Below are 22,998 nucleotides of genomic sequence, written 5' to 3' on the forward strand. Positions count from 1 at the left end.
GGTGGCCTTTTGCAAGAAGGGTTATCTTAAGATCAGCGTGGCTATTAAGACTTTGCAAAAACCCACAAATTCAGAGTGCAACTTTTCACTCTCTGATCAGGAATCACAGTGAAAGTGCATGATTCCTGTTATCCCCCATATCTTCTCCCTGTAAGAAAGGGGCCGAAATACTAAACCTCATATATTATACCGTAACCAGCAATATAATGGTTCCCATAGTTTCAAACAGATTAACATATTTCAGTCTGTCTGATAATGTATCTATTTCTGAGAAGTTTAAAAGCTTGGCTAATAGCTCTTTTCTCAATAATGTGATTTATGACAAGTATTGCCGTGCAAAAATCTATTCTTGTCTTAGTAGTTGTTTTAAGAGATATTAATAATGAATTATAAGAAAATGTTATCAGATGATGGATATTGATGATGAAGATATGAAATGAATAATGTATAAGTAGAAGAAGATATTGGATTTATATCCCGCTCTCCACTCCGAATCTCAGAGCAGCTCACAATCTTCTTTATCTTCCTCCCCCACAAACACCCTGTGAGGTGGGTGGGGCTGAGAGGGCTCTCGCAGCAGCTGCCCTTTTAAGGACAACCTCTGCCAGAGCTATGGCTGACCCAAGGCCATGCTAGCAGGTGCAAGTGGAGGAGTGGGGAATCAAACTCAGTTATCTCAGATAAGAGTCCGCACACTTAACCACTGCACCAAACTGGCTCTCAGTAGAAATATTACACATTTTTAATTCATGTTCCCCACCCTTTTTTCCTTCCCTTCTACCTCCCATTCCTATTTTACCTGAAAACCTAATAAATCTATTTAAAACTTTAAAAAATATTAAACCTCAAAGGCTGATTCTCCTAGGCATTGACTGCATGGAGGGGGAGGGGGGCAGAAACCAAGGGTCTTAGTTCTCCCAAGGGTCTCCCTCTCTCTCTGTTGGACTCCCCTTCCCTGACAGCTTCGCCCCATCTGATCTCTTCCTCCCACTCTCTCCAGATTCAAAAGGCACCATTTCCCCATTTTAAGTCTCCAGAGATACAGTCACTATTTTTTCCCCTCTGGCTTTGCAGAGGGAAGAAAACAGACTCTCTGGTCTGTGTGTTTTGGAAACAATGGTCAGGCTGCAGAGGCCTCCTCTTCCTAAGAAGGAAAAACGGGGAGGAGCCCCAGTTTCCACCCTCCCAGTCAGCAGATGTCTCCTTCCCCCTTGTCCCCCTTTCTCTCCCTCTCTGGGGTCTCTCCTTCCCTTCTTTTCCACCTACCCTCTGATGAAACCCCAGCGCCTTCTCTGCACCCCCAAAGGCAACTGCAACTCACCAGAGGCGGGATGCAAAAGACCTCTTCTCCCCCTAGTTGGGGGAGGGGGAAGAGAGCTCAGCTCACAAAGAAGCCTCTCTGGGAACCCAGACTCACTGGTTTTAACCCTTATGGATCTAGCCTGCAGTACGAAGAGACGGATTCAGATGGGCTGCTGCGTTCAATTTAACAAAGTTAAATTCTGGGGATAAGCTTTCATGTGCATGCGGATCAAATGCAGTAGCTCAGGCTTACTCACATGCTCATCTTCTAACATTGTATGTACGCCATAGGGTTGCTAGCAATGTTCCCTCTAAGCTGCAGGGTCTTGTGAGCAAAAATTCTACTTTGTGAGCTGCTGGCATTAAAGTTGTGAGCTATTGCATAAATTATTGTGCTCTGCAGTAATTTTTCCCGAGCTAAGACAAAAATGTGTGCGCTGGAAGCTAAAACTCTGTGAACTAGCTCACACTAACTCAGCTTAGAGGGAACACTGGTTGCCAAGTCCAGTTCAAGAAATATATGGGGTCCTTGGGGATGGAGCCAGGAGACTTTGGGGGTGAGCCAGGAGCAAGGTTGTGACAAGCAGAACTGAACTCCAAAGGGAGTTCTGGGCATCTCATTAAAGGGACTGCACACCTTTTAAAAACCTTCCCTCTGTTGGAAATAATGAAGGATAGGGGCACCTTCTTTTGGGGCTCATATAACTGGACCCCCTGGTCCAATCCTTTTGAAACTTGGAGGGTGTTTTGGGGAGAGGCACTGGATGCTATGCTGAAAATCTGGTGCCTCTACATCAAAACACAGCCCCCCAGAGCCCCAGATCAATTCTTCATTATACCTGATGGGACTCATAGGGAATAACGGAATGCCCAGCAAATGCCCCCCCCCCCTGCTTTCTGATGATCTTGAAGCGGGGGGAGGGCCTCCAAACTGGGGGATCCCCTGCCCCCACCTGGGGATTGGCAACCCTACTTATTCACATGCTCATCTTCTAACACTGTATATATGCCATTAAATGCCAACAATGCCCTTCAGTTCTCTATATAGGGCAAACAGGACAAATTCTGCCCGAATCTGACATCAGGAATCACAAGACTGAGAGACCTGTAGGAGAACTCTTTTGCCTTCCAAGGTATGCAGTGGGTGATCTCAAAGTTGCTGTTTTATTGCAAAGGAACTTCAGGAACAGACTGGAAAGGGGAATTGCTGAACAACCCCACCCTCCAGGACTAAACAGGGATATTGGTTTCTTATTTCACTACATATGCTAAACTCATTCAGTCCTTACACATGTAGTCTCACCAAGAAGGGCTATACATTTATTTTAGGACAGTATATTGTTATAGTGATTGTAGTGTAATGCAATGAAAATTGGAATGTATTTCTCTGACATAACACTACACCCCACCCCAAGGAAAAAATGCTGTTAGTTACCTCTGTGCTTGAAACAAATGGAGCATAACAATGGAGTCTCAGCTGAAATCTTAACTTCCTACAAGTTACTCCTCAAATAATCTATCTGTGGAACTTACTGCCCATGCACACGGTGAAAGCCACGAACACAAATGCCTTTAAAAGAGGATTAATCAGAGTTATGGGGAAACAGCTACATTAAGAGCTACATCACAGTGGCAAAAGGCAGTAACTCTTTCCACACCATTGCTTGAATGCAACTGCAAGTGTGCTTTGTTAGCCCTCCAATATGTCAGTGGTGTGTGGCATATGCAAATGAGTTGTGCTAATGGGCTCCGGCTCCTCTTTTTCTACAAAATGACCCCGGTCACTCTCAGTGGAGATGTTGGTGCCTGCTTGAGAATGTGGGAGCCCTCTGCCTCCTCTCTCTCTACCATCAGGACACAGTCTGAGAGTAGCTTTTGCTTCTCATGAAGGAAGGAGGTAGAATCTCTGTGAACCATTTTGTGAAGAGTGATGTCTTTGAAGGACATGACCAAAGCAGATGGGTCAGAGGATAATGGGAGGTTTTGCCAAGTAACACTCAGGTGGACTTCTACTTAGGAAAGCAAAGATGAAGCTTTATTATTATGTTACTACTTCAGACCTTTCCTTATGGATGTCTTGCCAGAAGTGAACGTAAAAACCACAGACAGCATTAAGTAATTCAAGAATGCACAGGCTCCCCCCCCCCCCCCTCAGCTGTAGGTGATACAAATTGGTCTCTTATGGCCCTTCTCATCAGAGATGGAAGTGCAATAATTAGGTTCTCATGGGATGGGAAGAATTGGAGGGATGAGGTAATCTTCTAGACTGACTTCTCCTAAAAATGGTTCCTGATTGGATGTCCTCGTTACCTGAGGTCTCTGGGCCAAAAAGAAGACATTAGATTTATATTCCGCCCTCCACTCTAAATCTTGGAGTCTGAGAGTGGCTCACAAACTCCTTTATCTTCCTCCCCCACAACAGACACCCTGTGAGGTAGGTGTAGCGGAGAGAGCTCTCACAGCAGCTGCTCTTTCAAGGACAACTCCTGTGATAGCTATGGATAACCCAAGGCCATTCCAGCAGCTGCAAGCGGAAGAGTGGGGGATCAAACCCAGTTATCTCAGATACGAGTCCGCACACTTAACCACTACACCAAACTGGCTCTATAACTGAGCTAAGGCCCTGATGAAAAGCTTGGATTCTGATGGACTAAAGGCCTGCACTGTTGTTAGCCACCCTGAGCCCGATAGGGGAGGGTGGGATAGAAATATAAAATAAAAATAAACTGTAACACGCTTGAATTGCAGTCGCTGGCAATGTAGAGAGCTCCTGAGCTTCAGCCTTTGACTTTTGGATTTAAGGTTTGTGCCATCTATTGCATGTCCTGAGAAGTGTGAGGTAGAGAGAGCGAAGGAAAGAATATGCAGGAGAGTAAATGGCCTGAGATGTAGCACTGGGTGATCCCCCAGCCAGGTGACAGCTTTAAACGAAACCTCCAGAGTTGGACGCAGTGTAGCTCTGAATATCAGTTTTTTCAGAGCCAGTTTGGTGTAGTGGTTAAGTGTGGGAGAACCACACTTATCTGGGAGAACCAGGTTTGATTTCCCACTCCTCCACATGCACCTGCTGGAATGGCCTTGGGTTAGCCATAGCTATCACAGGAGTTGTCCTTGAAAAGGCAGCTACTGTGAGAGCCCTCTCAGCCCCACCCACTTCACAGACTGTCTGTTGTGGGGGGGGGGGAAGATATAGGAGATTGTAAGCCGCTGAGTCTCTGATTCAGAGAGAAGGGCGGGGTATAAATCTGCAGTCTTCTTCTTGTGAAGGCAAGTGGCCTTCATTGTATTTGGGTTTCCTGAGGCAGCTGGACATCCACTGCTTGAAAGAGGACTCTGGCTGTTCCTATGTCCTTACAGGTGCGCCCCAGAACCAACATGGATATTTTGCACACCATGAACTGGAACAGAAAAGGGACATATTCTCACCAAAAATGCAGTGGCACCTTAATTTATCACACTATGAGCTTTTGTGAGACAGAGTTCGCTTCCTCAGGTACCATGGGAGGAAAGATACCATTTACTTCATTTTAAGAAAGTTGTAAAATGTTTCCCTTGTGTCTGAGGATGTGAGCTCTGATGCACAAAAGCTCACCCTGGAATAAAAGTTTTTCGTCTTTAAGGTGCTGCTGGAATTTTCCTTTGCTACAATAGACTAACATGGCTACTCTACTGGAACTGTTAAATAAGGTGCAAACCGTGAAAGACATCTTTTGTGGCTTTCAAAGAAAGTGGTGCAGACAAAGTCATCTATGATCCTGCAGTGATAGAACTTCTGGATCTTAGGATCTCCTCGCTATACTACACACAACGGCCATATGATAATGATGATAGCTTCTGGGATCATGACGATGTAAGAAAAGCCATGTTGGATCAGGCCAATGGCCCACCCAGTCCAACACTGTGTTACACAGTTACCAAAACCCAGGTGCTATCAGGAGGTCCAGCAGTGGGGCTAGAACTTCAGAGGCCCTCCCACTGTTGGCCCTCAAGCACCAAGAAGAGAGAGCATCACTGCCTCAGACAGACTGTTCCATCTATACCTTACAGCTAATAGCCACTGATGAACCTCTGCTCCAGATGTTTATCCAATCGCCTCTTGGAGCTGTCTATGCTTGTAGCCACCACAACTTCTTGTGGTAGCGAATTCCATATCAGTTACTAACAAGGACTTTTTGACATGGCCGCACCATTAACAGAGTTCACATAACAAGATCTGATTCGAGTACAGTAGCACTTTTAAGGTTTCCAGGGTGTAGAGAGTCAAAGCTCCCTTCATCTGACAAAGGGAGGTTTGAGTCTTGAAAGCTTGTTGGTTTTTAAGATGCAACTTGACTCATATCTTCTAGTGCAGACTAACACAGCTACGCATCTGAAAATAACAGGATCTGGGCTATGTAATATTTTGAACTTGTTGATCACTATTGTGTGTGGCAGATTTAAGTCTGCCCATTGGACCTTCGACAGACCGTGAAAACTTGAGAGTTCCATGCTGCGATTTGCCCCAAGTGTGGAAGAAAGAGAGCTCACAGAAGCATTAAGAAGCCGTCACTACGCAAGAACAGGACAGGCAGAGAACACGAACACCTCAAAACGCAGGTCAGCCCTTCCATTTTCTCTACAGTGACACCCAGGAAGAAAGCAGCAACGGAATGACTGCACTTCTGTACAGATCACGGAAAAATCATTTCCAGAACTCCCTGCACCAATCTGCCCAAACCACCACCAATGAGTAACAGCAAAGATAAATCCTTTATTGTAGCTCTGTGTTCGGAGTTCTCAGGAATGTTCGTTAAATGAGACATGAGCTTGCACAAAATGTGGCACCGTCATTTGATAAATCACGTGGAAACATCCCTCCAAAGTGCCCCTGATGCAGGATTCGAAGCAACCCACTAAACATTATACGAAGCTCTCACTGGCTTACAGGATACTCAAAGATGGAAAAGGGAAATAAGACTCACCGTTCTAGATCTATGCACTGGGCACATAATCTCAAGTGTTTTCAAGACTTAGTGTCCAACAGATTTGTCGCATTTGCAAGGCAGAGAACCACGTGGTTTCCTTGAAGCGCGAAGAACAATTTTACTCCTCAAGTCAGCTACAATTTAGAATACAGAACACCTTTCAACTGAGCAAAGTAAATACGTTATTTGAAACAATGGCATTGACAATCACCCCATTTCCAAACCCAAACACAAAATACTGTTCCAAAACCTTAAGAAATGTCCCAGCAGTTTCTATTTTAGATATACTGCCTCTAAGCATGGTGATTCCATTTAATCCCAACGTCTGAGGGCTATAGAGAGACCTGTTATTTGTGAGTTAGTCATAATTTAAACAAGAGCCTGCCTTCACATCGTGCAGCAACTTCTATATATCTATCGTCCGTTGTGTGAAGGAGTTTCTGTGTGTATTTTGTTACAAGGAACCGGATTTGTGGGTTCACTGCCCCAAGATGTGGCGACGAGTTTAATAACTAGTCGGGCAAATTCATGGCAAGGTCTACCAGTGGGTACTAGCATTAATAGCTGGTCGAACCTCCAGGGTCCGAACGAATGTCATTTTTAATACAAGCATCCAGTGGGTTAAAAATGAGAGTGGACGTTTAATCTAATGCTCTGCTTGAAAGAGGATCCTGGACACTGGGTTTGATCCAGCAAGGTCCTTTTTGCATTCTTAAAAACAGTTTTCAGGGTTTTTCTTCCTTTCCAATGACAGCTACACGTGCAGATCATGTGGAGATTTGCTCAGGGGTGGGGAGGCAGGATAGATTCACTACCGGTAACCAGGCATGTGCCAAATGGCAAAGTTGTTCTGAAATCTTGGCTTCTACTGAATGTTGCCTCCTAGATTAATTCGGGATTTTTAATTTTTTTCTTTTTTTTTACAGGGAGCGCAGTTCACAGACATCTGAAAATTTATACAGTCCCTCCCTTGTGTAGATTCTGGGTTGGTTATAAAGATCGAATTGGTCAGAGAATCTCAAGTTTGATTATTTCCATACTTGGTGCGATTGTCAAGCCATTCGGGTCCGTGCCCCACCGGAAGTTCTTTTCATCGTCCAGATATTTCTGCAGCCCCATGTGAATCCGCTGATGAGAAGCTAGGCTTGCGCTCTGCCCAAAGCTCTTTCCACACTCCAAGCACTTATAGGTTTCTTCCTCCAGGTGCAGCCTCTGGTGATATTTCAGGCTCCCTCCTTGAGAAAAACTCATGGTACACTCAGAGCACTTGTACGGTTTCTCCCCCGTGTGGATTCTTTGATGTCTTGTCAGGTCTGAATTCTTAATGAAGCTCTTCCCGCACTCCAGGCACGGAAATGGTTTCTCCCCTGTGTGGATCCGTTGATGGGAGATAAGGACTGAGCGCTGAGTGAAGCTCTTGCTGCAGACGGAACATTTAAATGGTTTCTCACCCATGTGGATTCTCTGGTGTCTGGTGAGGTCTGTACTCTTACTGAAGCTCCTCCCACACTCCAAACACTTATAGGGCTCTTCCTCCAGATGCAGCCTTTGATGATATTTGAGGCTACCCCCTTGGGAAAAACTCATGGCACACTCTGAACACTTATATGGCTTCTCCCCCGTGTGGATTCTTTGGTGCCTCGTAAGGTCGGTCGTCTTACTGAAGCTCTTCCCGCACTCCGGGCATGGATATGGTTTCTCCCCAGTGTGGATTCTTTGGTGGGAAGTCAGAGCCGAGCTCTGGCTGAAGCTCTTTCCGCACTCCGAGCAGCTGTACGGCTTCTCTCCTGTGTGGGTTCTCAGATGGGAAGTGAGAGCGGAGCTCTGGCTGAAGGTCTTTCCGCATACTGAGCATTTAAACGGCCTCTCCCCCGTGTGGATTCTTTGATGGGTCTTGAAGCTGGCGGTGGTGCTTAAGCGCTTCCCACACTCTGGGCATTCAAAGGGTTTATCGACCTTGTGCATTCTCCAATGAGCATTCAGGCTGGATTTAAAATTGAAGTTTTTCCCACACACTGGGCATTGACTCTTTTCCCTCGCTTGGCCTAACCGGCTTCGAGGTGAGATTTCATGGCCGTTGATGCCTTGACCTGCACCGGATTTCTTCCACTTCTGTGGTTTTGCTTCTGTTTCCCTTCCTCGCAGATCTTCTTCTTTACATCTGACTCCTTCCAGCGATGCCACGGGGGCCTGCTCTTCCTTTTTGGTCTTCCCTTCATCCCCTGAAGAATCAAGAACACGAAGAAGATCAAAACCAAATTCACAAGCGCCCAATGAAATGGGGCAGCTGGTTCAGGACACATAGGCAAAAAGAAGTGTTTTATACTACTGATAAATACCCAGCATTTAACCTCACAAGATTAGGAGAGGGTCCTTGGTTTGGCTTGGTTTAATGAGAGAGAAACAGAGCTCGGAGAAAGAAATGGAGCTCTGAACCAGTCCCAGTAGCTGCTCTTGCATGCAAGAAACTGTACGACTGTTCTGGGTTTATATGTTTTTGTTGCATTTGATGTTTTGATGTTCTGGGTTTATATGTTTTTATTGAATTTTATGTTTTGATGTTCTGGGTTTATATGTTTTTGTTGAATTTGATGTTTTGATGTTCATCATCACCTTGGGAACTCTTATTTAGATGCAATTAAAATATTTACACAAAATCCAAAAAGAAAGCATTTAAAAAAAAATAAACTTACGACAATACAGATTATATACAGAGGCACAGAAGTTTAAGTGTTAGAGTAGGATCTGGGAGAGCACAGTTCGAATCTTGTTGGGTTTTGCAAGTGTCATCCCTGCAGTCATGAAAGAGTTAAGCTAAAGCATCTATAAGCTGATAACAGCAAATTTAGCATAGGACCGATCAAGTGTAGAGTAGATTCTACCAGAGAAATCCGGGTTTCGGTGCCTCATTATTGGCAGCGGTCCACGGAGCTCGTCTCCAGCAGCCCCGCCCCCTGAATTGGGCAGCTGGAGGGGTGCCACAGCTGTGGTATCCCTAGGGGAACACAGGTAAGGGTTCCTTGACAGTAGGGAGCTTGACAGGGGCCGAGGAAAACGGCGTCGGCTGTTCCCTGAACCTCCTGTTGTTCCGATACTCCACTGCAATGATCGCCATGATGGCACCAAAAGGTGAATGCTCGCCTGCTTTTCTATCTTAGCAGATCTTTAATGCATTTTTTTTCTACTTCAACTATGGGAATTCCACTCCTTTGTTTTTAAGGTCACATGACAAGACGCAGAGACCCAGAGAAGCAAGATGGAGTAGGAACTAGAAAGATTAGGTAGACCAGGGGTGTCGAACTCATTTGTTATGAGGGCCGGATCAGACATAAATGAGACTTTGTCAGGCCGGGCCATGTGTATATCTATTTAAGAGTACGTAGCAGAGATATAAACTTTATAAAGAACACAGACAAACACAATCAAATATTTTTTTAAAAAAAACTTAAAACAATAGCACTTGTTGGTCTTAAAGGTGCTTTCTTTGTATTTTTCCTATGGGATTCAGGGAACTGGGCAAAGGAAGCTCTGGCTCTTTCCTTCCTTCCCCAGGGGACCAGGAGGGGGAGGAGCCTCAGTCAATAGAAAGAAGAGAGGTTTGACTCAGTAGCTCTGTTGTACGATTGAGAGAGCCTGGCAAAGCAATGTCTCTCCCCTGCTTCCTCCCCAAGGGTGGAGCCTCAGTCAATGGAGAGAATAGAGGCTTTGCTCTGTCGCTCCTGTGTGATTCAGCAAGCCTGGCAAAGCAAGCTGTGACACAGACGGAAGCAAGAGAGGGGGAGAAGGATGCAGATGAGAGGCAGATGGTCAGCAGCCTGATAGGAGCTCTCTGGAGGCTTCATTCAGCCCCCGGACTGCATGTTTGACACACCTGAATTAGACTGTTTGTTGTTTCCTTCCTATGTAACCTCTTTCCCTATGTTTTTTGAAGTAAACTTTCCTTACAGAGCCAGTTTGGTGTAGTGGTTAAGTGTGCGGATTCTTATCTGGGAGAACCGGATTTGATTCTCCACTCCTCCACCTGCACCTGCTGGAAATGGACTTGGGTTACCCATAGCTCTGGCAGAGGTTGTCCTTGAAAGGGCAGCTGCTGTGAGAGCCCTCTCAGCCCCACCCACATCACAGAGTGTTTGTTGTGGGGGGAGTATAGGAGATTGTAAGCCGCTCTGAGTCTCTGATTCAGAGAGAAGGGCGGGGTATAAATCTGCAATTCTTCTTCTTAGAAGCTGAATGTACATGTGTCTGTGGCTGCATCATTCCACTGCGCTATATTTGCACTGCCAAATGCCCAACAAATCTTCAACCTTGACAGGGCCCTTTGCTGGATGACCTTGAGCCAGTCATGCATTTCCACCCTAACTCAACTCACAGGGTTGTTCGGAGGATAAAACGGAAGCCAAAAGAACTAAGTTAAGCTGCTTTGGGCCCCTAAAAAGGTAAGTCCCCTGTGCAAGCCCCAGTCATTTTCGACTGAGGTGATGTCGCATCACAACGTTTTCACAGCAGACTTTTTTATGGGGTGGTTTGCCATTGTCTTCCCAGTCACGTACACTTCCCCCCCCCCCCAGCAAGCTGGGGACTCATTTTACCGACCTCGGAAGAATGGAAGGCTACCTAAACTCAGCTTCCGCCGGGATCGAACCCAAGTCGTGAGCAGAGAGCTTGGACTGCAGTACTGCAGCTTTACAACTCTGCGCCATGGGACTGCTATTGGAAGATAAAGAAATGCACTGGTGGTGGATCCCAGAGAGCCGCATTCAGCTCAGTACCAAAGTATCCATTTGGCATACAGTGGGTCAAACCCCAAGCTTCTCTGCTTGAAGGATTACAGATAACAGACCCACATATGAGGTTAATTTTTTTTAACAACCAAGGGGAAAGCAAGAGGCTTACCTAGGGTGGCCACGCTCCCACAGGTCTCCAGCATGACTTCGATGTACACGGCTCTCTGTCCCAGATCCAGCAGCGCCCATTCCTCTTCAGTGAACTCCACGGCCACCTCCTTGAAAGACAGCAGGCCCTGAAAGAATTGATGTATTTTTTTTTCATTTCAGGGTTTTAAAAAGGCCCAGCAGGAACTCATTTGCATATTAGGTCACCCCACTGATATCACCATTGTTTTTTTTTAAAGGTAAAGGTAGTCCCCTGTGCAAACACCAGTCGTTTTTGACTCTGGGGTGACATCGCATCATGACGTTTTCATGGCAGACTTTTTTACGGGGTGGTTTGCCATTGCCTTCCCCAGTCATCTACACTTTCCCCTCCCAGCAAGCTGGGTACTCATTTTACTGACCTTGGAAGGATGGTAGGCTGGGTCAACCTTGAGCTGGCTACCTGAACCCAGCTTCTGCCATGATCGAACTCAGGTCGTGAGCAGAGCTTAGGACTGCAGTACTGCAGCTTTACCACTCTGCACCACAGGGCTGCTTCATTGCCTTTACACTGGGCTTTTTTTGTAGAAAAAGTGCAGCAGGGCTTATTTGCATATTAGGCCACACAACCTGATGCTAAGCCAGCCGGAACTGCATTCGTGTGTGTTCCTGCTCAAAAAAAGACCCTGCTTCATTCATTTTAAATGTTTACTAGCCACCTTTTATTCATTAGGAAGCTCAAGGCAGCTTACAACATTGACAAGATGGAGAAAGCTAACATTTATTTATTTATTTATTTTATTCGATTTATATCCCGCTCTACCCCACCGAGGTGGGCTCAGGGCGGCTTACAACATAAAAACCAACAGAATCCATTTAAATACATTCATGATAGATTAATAATTATAATTATACAATAAAATATATAAAATACATATAAAATACATAAAAACACATAAAACTTATTTATTTATTTTTTTATTTATTTTATTATATTTATATCCCGCCCTCCCCTATTGGGCTCAGGGCAGCTAACAACAGTTAAAACACACACAACACATAAAAGTAAATTTTTACAGTAAAATCTTAAAAATAATTAAAAACATCTTAAACATCCATTGAAATGGGTCCAACTTACTACAATATGTACTATGCTAACCTTCCTTAAATCAATTCTTCATGACTAGGGCTGCCAAGCCCCTTGCCTGGGAGGTTCCCAACCTGCTGGCCCATATTGGGCTGGCAGGGGGAACCTCCCCCGATGTCGCCAGTGCAATGACATCACCCAGAAGTGACGTCATTGTGCTGGTGGTGTTGCAAGGCAGCCAGTCTAGGCGTTTCTGGGAAAACTCTGTGGTTTTCCCGGATACTCTAGCCATTTGGGAGGGAAAACTCTATGGTACAATAGTCCCCCACCAGAGGCTCCGAGGGACTTCGCAACCCTAGACATGACAACTCTTCCACCCCAAAAGAACAAACCAATGTGGGAAAGCATCACCTAATCATCCCTCCCCTACCTGATCCAGCTGCACAGACATGGATTTTGCTCTGTCATTAGGAAGCGACGACCTGGTATGCTTGGCTGGTTTTGTTCCAACACCTGCAAAGAACATAGAGGTCTGAAGTTGCTGAGACTGAGAGGGGAAAAGACCTTGGGGTCATAGTCTACGCAGGGTCTGTAAAATCAAATTGTTCCAACAGGCCTTCAACACCTAACCGGGAGAGAACTGCCACCTAACACCGCAGAGGAGCTATGAACATCATAGGATCACTAACAGCAAAAAAAAAAAGATCTTGTGATATCAAAGTTGTATAGCACCACAAAATGTTTTAAATTGTATTTTATTGGTTTTAAATTGTATTATAGAACTGATTGTTAGCTGCCATGAGTCTGCTTGCAGAGAGGACGGGATAGAAATTGAACGTAATAAATAAATAGATAAATAATAGTCAGGGGTCATTTTGGAGAAAAAGAGGTGCCGGAGCTCATTAGCACAACTCATTTGGGTAACATATTTGCATCTGCCACACACCCCTGACATCACTGGGAGGTGCACTAAATTATATCAGTTCAGCATCGACCTCAAAATGCTTCTGGAATTAGAATTGTCATAATAAAACCTTTTCCCCATAATACTTTTTAAATTACTTTCTCTTATGTGGCCACAGTGGCATGAGGAAGATTTCCATCTGTCTGCTTTCTATGTTTTGGTTATTTTTCCCATTTTTTGTGTGAGGAAAAATATTAAAAGTTTGTCAAATCCTGCAGTTCAGCAAAATTTTCACAAGGAGTTTGCCCAATGGAGCCCAGAAGCAAGTATTTTTTTTGGGGGGGGGGCAGTAAGAAAGAAAGAGCACAATAAAATTTAGAGATTCCGGAGCTCTGCTCCTGTGAGCTCCTGCCCAAAATGAGGCCTGGTCATAGTGGATAGTGCAATGAAATTGTCAACCCAATATGCTGCAACGATGAAAAAGGCAAACTCTGTGTTAGAAATTCTTAGGAAAGGAACTGAGAATAAAACGGCCCATGTTGTAATGCCCCTATATAGATTGGTGGTGCGGCCTCATTCGGAATATTTGTCCAGTTCTGATCACCGAATCGCCAAAAGGACATTCCAGAGCTGGGAAAAGTACAGCGGAGGGCAGCCAAGATGATAAGGGGTTAGATCAACTTCCCTAGGAGGAAAGATCCAAGAGTCCAGGATTTCCAGTTTAGGAAAGAGATGAGTTTTCTAAACTGAAGACACAGTGGCGGACTGGCCAGGGTGTCCGCTTGCCTAATGGCAAGTGGGCCCTTGATGAAGTGCCCCCCCTTAAACTTTAGGCAAGATATTAAAAATGTTAATGACCTTTTAGTAGCTTGAAAATATAATAGACATTCCAATATTATTACTATAATGCAACTAAAATGTATGTTGTATTTAGGTTGGCAGCTTCCAGATGGGGCCTGCGGATCTCCTGCTTTTACAACTGATCTCCAACTGGCAGAGATCAGCTCCCCTGGAGAAAATGCAACCTGTATTGACATTTAGTATCTACTGTATACTGCCAATAATATGTACAACACAGGTAAACCGTACTTACTAAAAATACATATACATTTATTTTGCAAAAGTTTTAATTGTTCTTTTTTTCCACTTATGTATTTTTGAAAATTTAATTTATTTATTATAAAAATTAAATAATAGCCTTATAGTTGTGGGTGGGTCCCCTGTATCTCCTGGCAACCAATATTTTTAGACCCAGTCCGCCACTGGGGAGACATGATAGAGGTTTATGAAATTATGCTTGGGGTGGAGGGAGTTGGCAGATAGAATTTTTTTTCTCTCTTGTCTCAAAATGCTCGAACTTGAGGGCATCCAATGAAGTTGATAGGCAGACCCATAGCAACAGTGGGGCCAGACCCATCCTTTCAAACCCCCTTCCAACTGTATGGCCCCTCCATTGGAGGGCCCCCCAATCTTTCCCCTTTGCTCACCACCACTCTGAAGAAGTAGCAGTATCATTGCAGCTGGTCTTTTCACTTTTTCCTCTCCCCTTCCCTAACACAGCGTGCAGAGCAAAGTGTATGTTTGTGGGAGGGGGGGAAGAGTCAAGAGATCTCTGTCTCTCTGAGAGAGGGGCTCAGAAGGGTGGGAGGAGCAGAGCTACTGTGACTGCCCAAGCGAAGGGGGGGGGGGGGTTAGCTTGCAGAAATCAAGGCAGCATACATTGGCGAGAGCCCAGGGTCACCAAACCGGGTGCCCCCCGCCCCTCCCCACAAAAAAACCCAAATCCTGCTGTGGGCCCCACCAAACCTGAAATCCTGGCTATGGCCCTGATGATGAGCAGTAGGTTTAGGATGAACAAAAGGAAATACTACTTTACACAGAGAGTGACTAAAATGTGGAATTCGCTGCCAGAGGATGTAGCGATGGCCACAGGAATAAACAGCTTTAAAAGGGAATTAGATGGATTCATGGATGATAAGTCCATTAGTGTCTACTAGCTGTTGTGACTGAGGAGAACTTCCCCATTCAGAGGCCCTAATCCTCTGAATCCCTGAGACAGGAGGCAACATACAGGGAAGGCCCCGCTTCTCTGCCTTGTTGCCAGCTGTCCGGAGGAATTGGTCGGCCACTATGTGAAACAGGATGCTGGACTCGATGGACTATTACTGGTCCATAAGGGTCTTTGTACGCTTTTACGGAAGAAACTGAACCTTTGTATACACTTTGTATTTTTATTTAATACACTGCACTCCCTTGTGTAAAAAAAATACTGCCCCCCCCCCTTTGGCTATCCGGTTCAGTTATGAACATAAGACAAGCCCTGCAGGGTCAGTCAATAGTCCACACACTCCAGAATTATTTGCAGTAGTGGACAACCCAGATGTTTCCAGGTAGCAAGGATGCCTCCAGGAACAGGTAGGGTTGCCAAATCCCCACTGGCTGCCGGTGGGGAATTTTTTCTGTGTGTGCTGTGAGCACACCGCATGATGACATCACCCAGAAGTGATGTCATCATGCCGGGCACATCACGCAGGGGATGCTCTAGCAATTCAAGGGAAACTAAGTGCCTTCCAGGGGGAGGGCATTCCAGTGGTGGTGCTGCCACCAAAAAGGACTTGTCTCTAATTGCCTGCCAAGAGAAAATCGTTTGAGGATGCAAGTTTTTTAGTGCTGCTTTAGGAATGAAAAGACCTTTGAAGCGTGGGAGCTGGAGAATTAATCCTTACCATGCAAGGGTGTACCACTGTCACAACCCTGTGTGATTCTACACAAGAGCGGCCTTTGTCTAGCATCCCATGGAGATGTCTTTGCCTCCAAGAAACCAGTGTCTGCTTGTGCAGATGCTTCCCACACCTGAAAAAAGCAATTAAATGGCCAGTCAGAGAGAATGGGGGTGGGGACTGGAAAAGAATCATAGAACCATAGAATTGGAAGGGACCTCCAAGGTCATCTAGTCCAACCCCCTGCACAATGCAGGAAATTCACAAACACCTCCCCGTAAATTCACAGGATCCGCATTGCTGTCAGATGGCCATCTAGCCTCTGTTTAAAAACCTCCAAGGAAGGAGAGCCCGCCACCTCCCGAGGAAGCCTATTCCACAGAGGAAACGCTCTAACGGTTAGGAGGTTCTTCCTAATTTAGAGAGCCAGTTTGGTGTAGTGGTTAAGTGTGCGGACTCTTATGTGGGAGAACTGGGCTTGATTCCCCACTCCTCCTCTTGCACCTGCTGGAATGGCCTTAGGTTACCCATAGCTCTCGTAGGAGTTGTCCTTCAAAGGGCAGCTTCTGGGAGAGCTCTCTCAGCCCAACCCACCTCATAGGGTGTCTGTTGTGGTGGAAGGGGATAAAGGAGATTGGAAGCCTCTCTGCGACTCTGATTCAGAGAGAAGGGTGGGGTATAAATCTGCACTCCGCAGTCTTCTAATGTTGAGCCGGAAACTCTTTTGATTTAATTTCAATCCATTGGTTCTGGTCCTACCTACTGGGGCCACAGAAAACAATTCCACACCATCAGGGGTGTCAAACTCATTTGTTATGAGGCCAAATCCGACATAAATGAGACTTTGTTGGGCCGGGCTGTGTCAGGTTGGGCTGGGCCATGTGTGTATCTATTTATGATTAGGTAGCAGAGATATAAACTTTATAAAGGACACAGACAAACACAAAGATTTTTTTTTTAAAAAAACCCTTAAAACATCCTTAAAATATTAGCACTTGGTCAAAAGTGCTTTCTTTGTATTTCTCCAATGGGGTGCAGGGTACTGAGCAAAGGAAGCTCTGGCTCTTTCACTCCTTCCCCAGGGGACCAGGAGGGGGAGGGGCCTCAGTCAGTAGAAGGAAGAGAGGCTTGGCTCAGTAGCTCTGCTGTGCGATTGAGGGAGCCAGGCAATGCAAGGTCTCCCTCCACCCCCTTCCTCCACAAGGGAGGAGCCTCAGCCAATGGAGAAAATACAGGTTTTGCTCTGTGGCTCCTGTGCTATTGAACAAGCCTGGCAAAGCAAGCTCTGATGCAGAAGGAAGCAAGACAGAGGGAGAAAGAAGCAGATAACAGCTAGTTGCTTGGGTTCTGATGGGAATCTGTGGGGGCCCGATTTGGTCCATGGGCCACATGTTTGACACCCCTGCTCTAGATGACAGCCCTTCAAGTACTTGATGATGGTGACCTCTCAAGATGCTGCAGGAAAAGGTATGGAGGCTTGAGCCCTTCCCTCTTAAGGGGAGTGTCAACCCAATCTGGGCAACTGCAGGAGATCTTTCAGATCACTTCATACACAGCCTTCATGGCTTGGAACCCCTTGGTCAAAAACCCCTCACCTGCTCTGCCTGCCTCTTCTCCTCTGCCTGACTCAAGAGGAAACCTTCAGCCAGGGCCACCGCTTGGGAACTGGTCTCCGGCCCACATTCCCTGACCCAGTTTGCCATTTCTGGAGGCAGGATGGCCAGGAACTGCTCCAGGATCACCAGGTCCAGCATCTCCTTCTTGCTGTGCCTTTCTGGCTTCAGCCACTGATGGCAAAGGCGGTGGAGGCGGCTGCAAACCTCTCGGGGCCCCTCAGCTTCCCGGTAGCACAACTGCCTGAAACAAAGACGCTGCACATCTGCAGGAACAATGTCCTCTTCTGGATCCTTCCACATAGCTTCTTCCCAGAATTCCCTACTGCTCCCAGACTTGGTGACGCCCGGACTCTGGCTGGCTTCACGGGTGGCTGCCTCTTGCCCTTCCATCCAAGCTTCAAAGCCACTCCAGAATACTTTTGTTATTCTGTCCTACTTATTCTTTCTTTTTCTCAAGACAATGGGAGCCTCTGGATCAGCCCAGAGCTGAACTTCTGGCTCACAAATTAGGGATTGCAAGCAAAATGGTTGATTCCAGCTTTGTGCCTCAGTTTTCTCCCTGCAGGAAAGAAAGTCTGCTTACTTCAAAAACAGATGGGTGAATCGAGGGAAGGAGAGGGTCCAAATAGAGGTGCCAGCCTTCATATGGGGATTTAGGATCTCCCATCATTCACAACCACAGTGATCAGTTCCCATGGAGAAAATGGATGGTTTGGAGGGTGGAGTCTATGGCCTTGTATCCCACTAAAGTCTCTGTTCTCCTCAGACTTCGCTCCCAAATCTCCAAAAGATTCCCATTCCAGAGCTGGCAACCATACCTGCTTTTCACCAGTGGCCATAGGGATCTGGCAACCCTAATCCCACCTCTTGAGAGTCATGAAATATTAACATTATAGGAGCCCTGCAGGATCAAACCAGTGGTCCATCTAATTCAGCATCCTGCCTCATACAATGGCCAGCCAGTTCCGGAGAAGGAGGAAGGAGGAGGAGGAAGGAGAAAGGAGGAAGGAGGAGAAGGAGGAGGAGAAGAGGAAGGAGAAAGGAGGAAGGAGGAGGAAGGAGAAGGAGGAGAAGAAATAGAAATAATTGGATTTATATCCCACCCTCCACTCCGAATCTCAGAGTCTCAGAGTGGCTCAAAATCTTCTTTATTTTCCTCCCCACAACAGACACCCTGTGAGGTGGGTGGGGGTGAGAGGACTCTCACAGCAGCTGCCCTTTCAAGGACAACTCCTGTGAAAGCTAAGGCTGACCCAAGGCCATTCCAGCAGGTGCAAGTGGAGGAGTGGGGAATCAAACCCGGTTCTCCCAGATAAGAGTCCACAAACTTAACTACCACACCGAACTGGCTGCCGCCTCCTGGCACTCAGACTGCTCCTGAATATGAAGGTTCCCTTTAGTCACGATGATTAGTAGCGGCCCGGACAGACCTGTCCTCCACGAATCCATCCGACCACGGCCGGCCCTAGACTGTCTGGCACCCCAGGCAAGGCTAATTTCTGGTGCCCCTCTCTGCACTGATAAACATCACCAAATCATATGGGGGACACCCAATGTGGTGCTCCCAGAAGGCTGGCGCCCTAGGGAATCACCTAGTTTGCCCAGTGGTAGGGCCGGCCCTGCGTCTGACCTCCTTTCCCATCTGCGCTTGTGGCCATCACGACTGGCCACAATTTGGTTACTTGCTGAACAATAAAAACTGCAGCACCCCTGCGAATGGACTGTCTCTAAGCCCCCCTCCCTTCTCTTCTTCCCCCATTCCTTGTCCTCTGCCCCCCACAACTGCATCCTCTGTTTCACCCTCTGGCCACCACCGCCTAGGCCAGGAGTAGCCAAACGGTGACTTGGGAGCCACTTGTGGCTCTTTCACACATATTGTGTGGCCTTGGAAGCTCCTACCACCCTGTCATGTGGCTTGCAGAAGGCATTTGAAGTTAAAGTTGCTTTCTTTCCACCACTCTCTCCCTCTTCCATCTATTTTCCTTCCTTCCTTCTGGCTCTCAAACATCTGATGTTTATTGTGGCTCTTATGTTAAGCATGTTTGGCCACCCCTGGCCTAGGCTGTAGTCCCTTCCCCAAGCCCTGCACCACTACTCTACCTACATAAACCGGTTTGAAAACAGTTGTTTTATCCAAACTCGGTGCATTCACACTAAATGAAATAATGTGTTTTGCAACTGGATTTTTACTGTGCAAGTGGAGCCAAAATCCAGTTGCAAAACACATCATTTAGTGTACTGTGCACACGTCCTCAGAATGCACCCTCCCCACTTGATTCCCTGTAAATGTGCTGCAGGGAGACCAACCCCGGCTTTGCAGAGCGGGAAAAGCACCTCCACACCATGATGGAGGCCCTGAGGAAGGAGGGACCCCCAGTGGGTCACCTGCCCAAGCCCCCTCCCCAAGGAGGGAAGCAGAAGGCAGCTGAGTTCTTGCCTCCTCCCATCTTTAATCTCCATTATGGGCATCATCACTCCCTCGGGGTGAATCTCTCCTCCCCCCCGCCCTGCATTTCCCACCACCTACAGCCCGGGGAGGGGGGGGGCTCACATGCATTTGGGACTCACCCAGATCTTGGCTGGGAAACCCACTGGACGGATTTCCCCTCCCCCCGGAAACAGGAGGAGGAGCAGGAAGAAACCTCTCTAGGAGATAGCCTTGCTCGTTTTAACCCTTGAGGCAGTGGTGGAAAGTGTTGTGAAGTCACAGAGGGTATTCAAGGCAGGAGACGTTCAGAGGTGTTTCGCCATTCCTTGCCTCTGGACTCCCATCCAAGCCTCATTTTGGGCAGGAGTTCCAGAATCTCTAAATTTGATTGTGTTTTTTTCTTAAACCACCTCCTCCCTTCAAATACTTGCTTCTGGGCTCCATTGTTCAAACCCCCTGTGAAAATTTTGCTGAACTCTTTTAAGATTTGACAAGCTTTCTAATATTTTCCCTCACAAAAAAAATGCGGAAATAGTGAAAACATATAAAGCAGACAGATGGAAATCTTCATCATGCCGCTGGGGCCCCATAGGAGAAAATAACTTAAAACAGTATGACGGGAGTAAGGTTTTATTATGCCAGTTATAATCCAAGAAGCCTTTTAAGGTAGATGCTGCGCTGATATAATTTAGGACACTTGCCAGTGATGCTGGGGGTGTGTGGCGTAGGCAAGTGAGTTGTGCTAATGAGCTCTGGCACCTTTTTTTTCTATGCAATGACTCCAAATAACTAACCAGGGCTGACCCTACTTAACTTCCGAGATACGTGGAGGTCAGGGTTGAACCGAGGGTTGCCAGCTCCAGTTTGGGAAATACCTGGAGTTCTGGAGATTGGATAGGGTTGACAACTCCCCTTCGGGAAATACCTGGAGTTTTGGAGATAGAACTTGGGGAGGAACCTCATCGGAGTACAATGTCATAGAGCAGGGGTGTCAAACATGCAATTCGTGGACTGAATCAGGCCCCTGGAGGGCTCCTATCAGGTCTCCGAGCAACTGGCTGTCATCTGCTCCCTTCTCCTTCTCTCTTGCTTCCTTCTGCATCACAGGCTTGTTTAATTGCACAGGAGCTACAGAACAAAACCTCTATTTTCTCCATTGCCTGAGGCTCCTCCCTTGGGGGGGGGAAGGCGGGGAGGCAGAGCTAGTTTTCCCAGGCTCTTTCAATCACACAGCAGAGCTACTGAGCTAAGCCTCTCTTCCTTCTATTGACTTATGCTCCTCCCCATTCCTCCAGTCCCCTGAGGAAGGAAGGAAAGAACCATAGTTTCCTTTGGCTGGTTCACTGAATCCCATGGGAGAAATACAAAGAAAGCACCTTTAAGACCAACGAGTGCTAACATTTTAAGTTTTTTAAAAATATACATTTAATTGTTTTTGTCTGTGTCCTTTATAAAGTGTATATCTCTGCTACCTAATCTTAAATAGGTACACACATGGCCCGGCCCAACATGGCTTGGCCCAGCCCAACATGGCCCAGCCCAACAAGGTCTCATTTATGCCAGATCTGGCCCTCATAACAAATGAGTTTGACAACCCCTGCCATAGAGTCCACCCTCCAAAACACCCATCCCCCCCCAGGGGAGCTGACCTCTGTTGCTTGGAAATCAGTTGTAATTCCAGCTCTCCAGGTCCTGGAGTGTGGCAACCCTAACAAGTTGGAGCCTGAGGAGGAGAAAGACTTCAGTGAGGCATAATACTATACAGTCCACCTTCCAAAGCGGCCATTTTCTATCTCTCTTGTTGCCTGGAGATTAGTTACAATAGCAGATCTCCAGCCACCACCTGGAGGTTATGGAGAGAACACCGTCAGGCTCCGTATAAAATCATCTTAACAGCACCTCTTAACAAAAATAATTCTGATGTTTTCAATGACGTCTGATCAAGCACTTTTATGAGGCAAATTCAGTTTATTCCACTACAAAGCAACAAGCCTTCAAAAAGTGTGGATTGATCCAAATTCATATGTGATACATCCCTATTCAACATTCTTCTTCATCTGCTGTATCCACATATAGTATTAACAGCAGATTAATCGACAGCACTATTAATGGGATAGCGGTTGAATGTGAACTGTGCGTCAACATTGATTCTACTGATGAGAGTAAAGCGTAGGTGAAATGGAAGACAATGTATTTTGAAATGGAATAAGCTTCCGTTGAGATAAAGTGTTGAAGCGAAACAGGGAAATTAAATAGACTAAACCGGTTGCGCTATGGATTAATCTGCTGTTAATACTATATGTGGATGCAACGGATGAAGAATGTTGAATGTGGATGTATCGCATATGAATTTGGATCTATCCACACTTTTGAAGGCTTATCACTTTGCAGTGGAATAAACCAAATTTGCATCATAAAAGTGTTTGATCAGACATTATTGAAGACATCAGAATTATTTTTGTTAAGAGGTGCTGTTAAGCTGATTTTACACGGAGCCTGACGATGTTCTCTCCATTTCTTCCTTCCGTTTGACTTTTTTGTGTTTGCTTACCACCTGGAGGCCGGCAACCCTAGTTGAATTACATACACACAAAACTCAAAAAGGGAGCATCTTTCAGAAGGTAAAATCTGCCCTGGCCCTGAGACGTATTAAAGAGAATGGGCCACCCTACAAGGAATGGCAGAGAATAACTTCCAGACTCTACAGAAGAAAGACTATGCAAGCGGTTGCCTTTTCTGAATTACCTTCACATCAGAATCAGTTGCTCACAAAGGAGTTTTTGTCTCCAAGCGGTGGAGAAAAGTGGTTAACAGCTGTGTTGACCCGAACAAAAACCAGCACACAAAAAAATACTCCATAAATCTGTATCATACCTTTTGTTAGTGCCAGCCAAATGATGCAAAAGAATGTGCAAGCTTTTGAGCTCAACAGGAATCTTCATCAGAGCAAGAGTTATGAAATAATATTTTTTTCATGTTAAAGGAAGGCGAAAAGTAGATTTTTCAGGTCAACTTATAAAAGATCCACTCTTGTCAACCTTTGCTGATAGACTTGGGACTGCTGGTGTTTAGAGCTGTCAGTTTGAGATCGTGAAATTCCTGGAGA

The 22,998-nt window shown here is 46.1% G+C and overlaps 1 protein-coding gene across 1 annotated transcript in view; it reads right to left on the minus strand.

Annotated features, from left to right (window-relative positions):
* Positions 1-7,274: 7,274 nt before the first annotated feature.
* Positions 7,275-22,998, minus strand: part of LOC132571888 (uncharacterized) — a 128,773-nt gene continuing 113,049 nt past the window's right edge. Inside the window, exons 15-19 of the mRNA XM_060238680.1 lie at positions 17,540-17,705; positions 15,855-15,981; positions 12,655-12,737; positions 11,160-11,286; positions 7,275-8,488 (exon numbers count right to left, since the gene is read on the minus strand). Coding sequence (XP_060094663.1) covers positions 7,275-8,488; positions 11,160-11,286; positions 12,655-12,737; positions 15,855-15,981; positions 17,540-17,705 — 1,717 coding nt within the window. The remainder of the gene's footprint in view (positions 8,489-11,159; positions 11,287-12,654; positions 12,738-15,854; positions 15,982-17,539; positions 17,706-22,998) is intronic.

This window comes from Heteronotia binoei, chromosome 5 (genome assembly GCF_032191835.1).
Source record: "Heteronotia binoei isolate CCM8104 ecotype False Entrance Well chromosome 5, APGP_CSIRO_Hbin_v1, whole genome shotgun sequence".
NCBI lineage: Eukaryota > Metazoa > Chordata > Lepidosauria > Squamata > Gekkonidae > Heteronotia > Heteronotia binoei.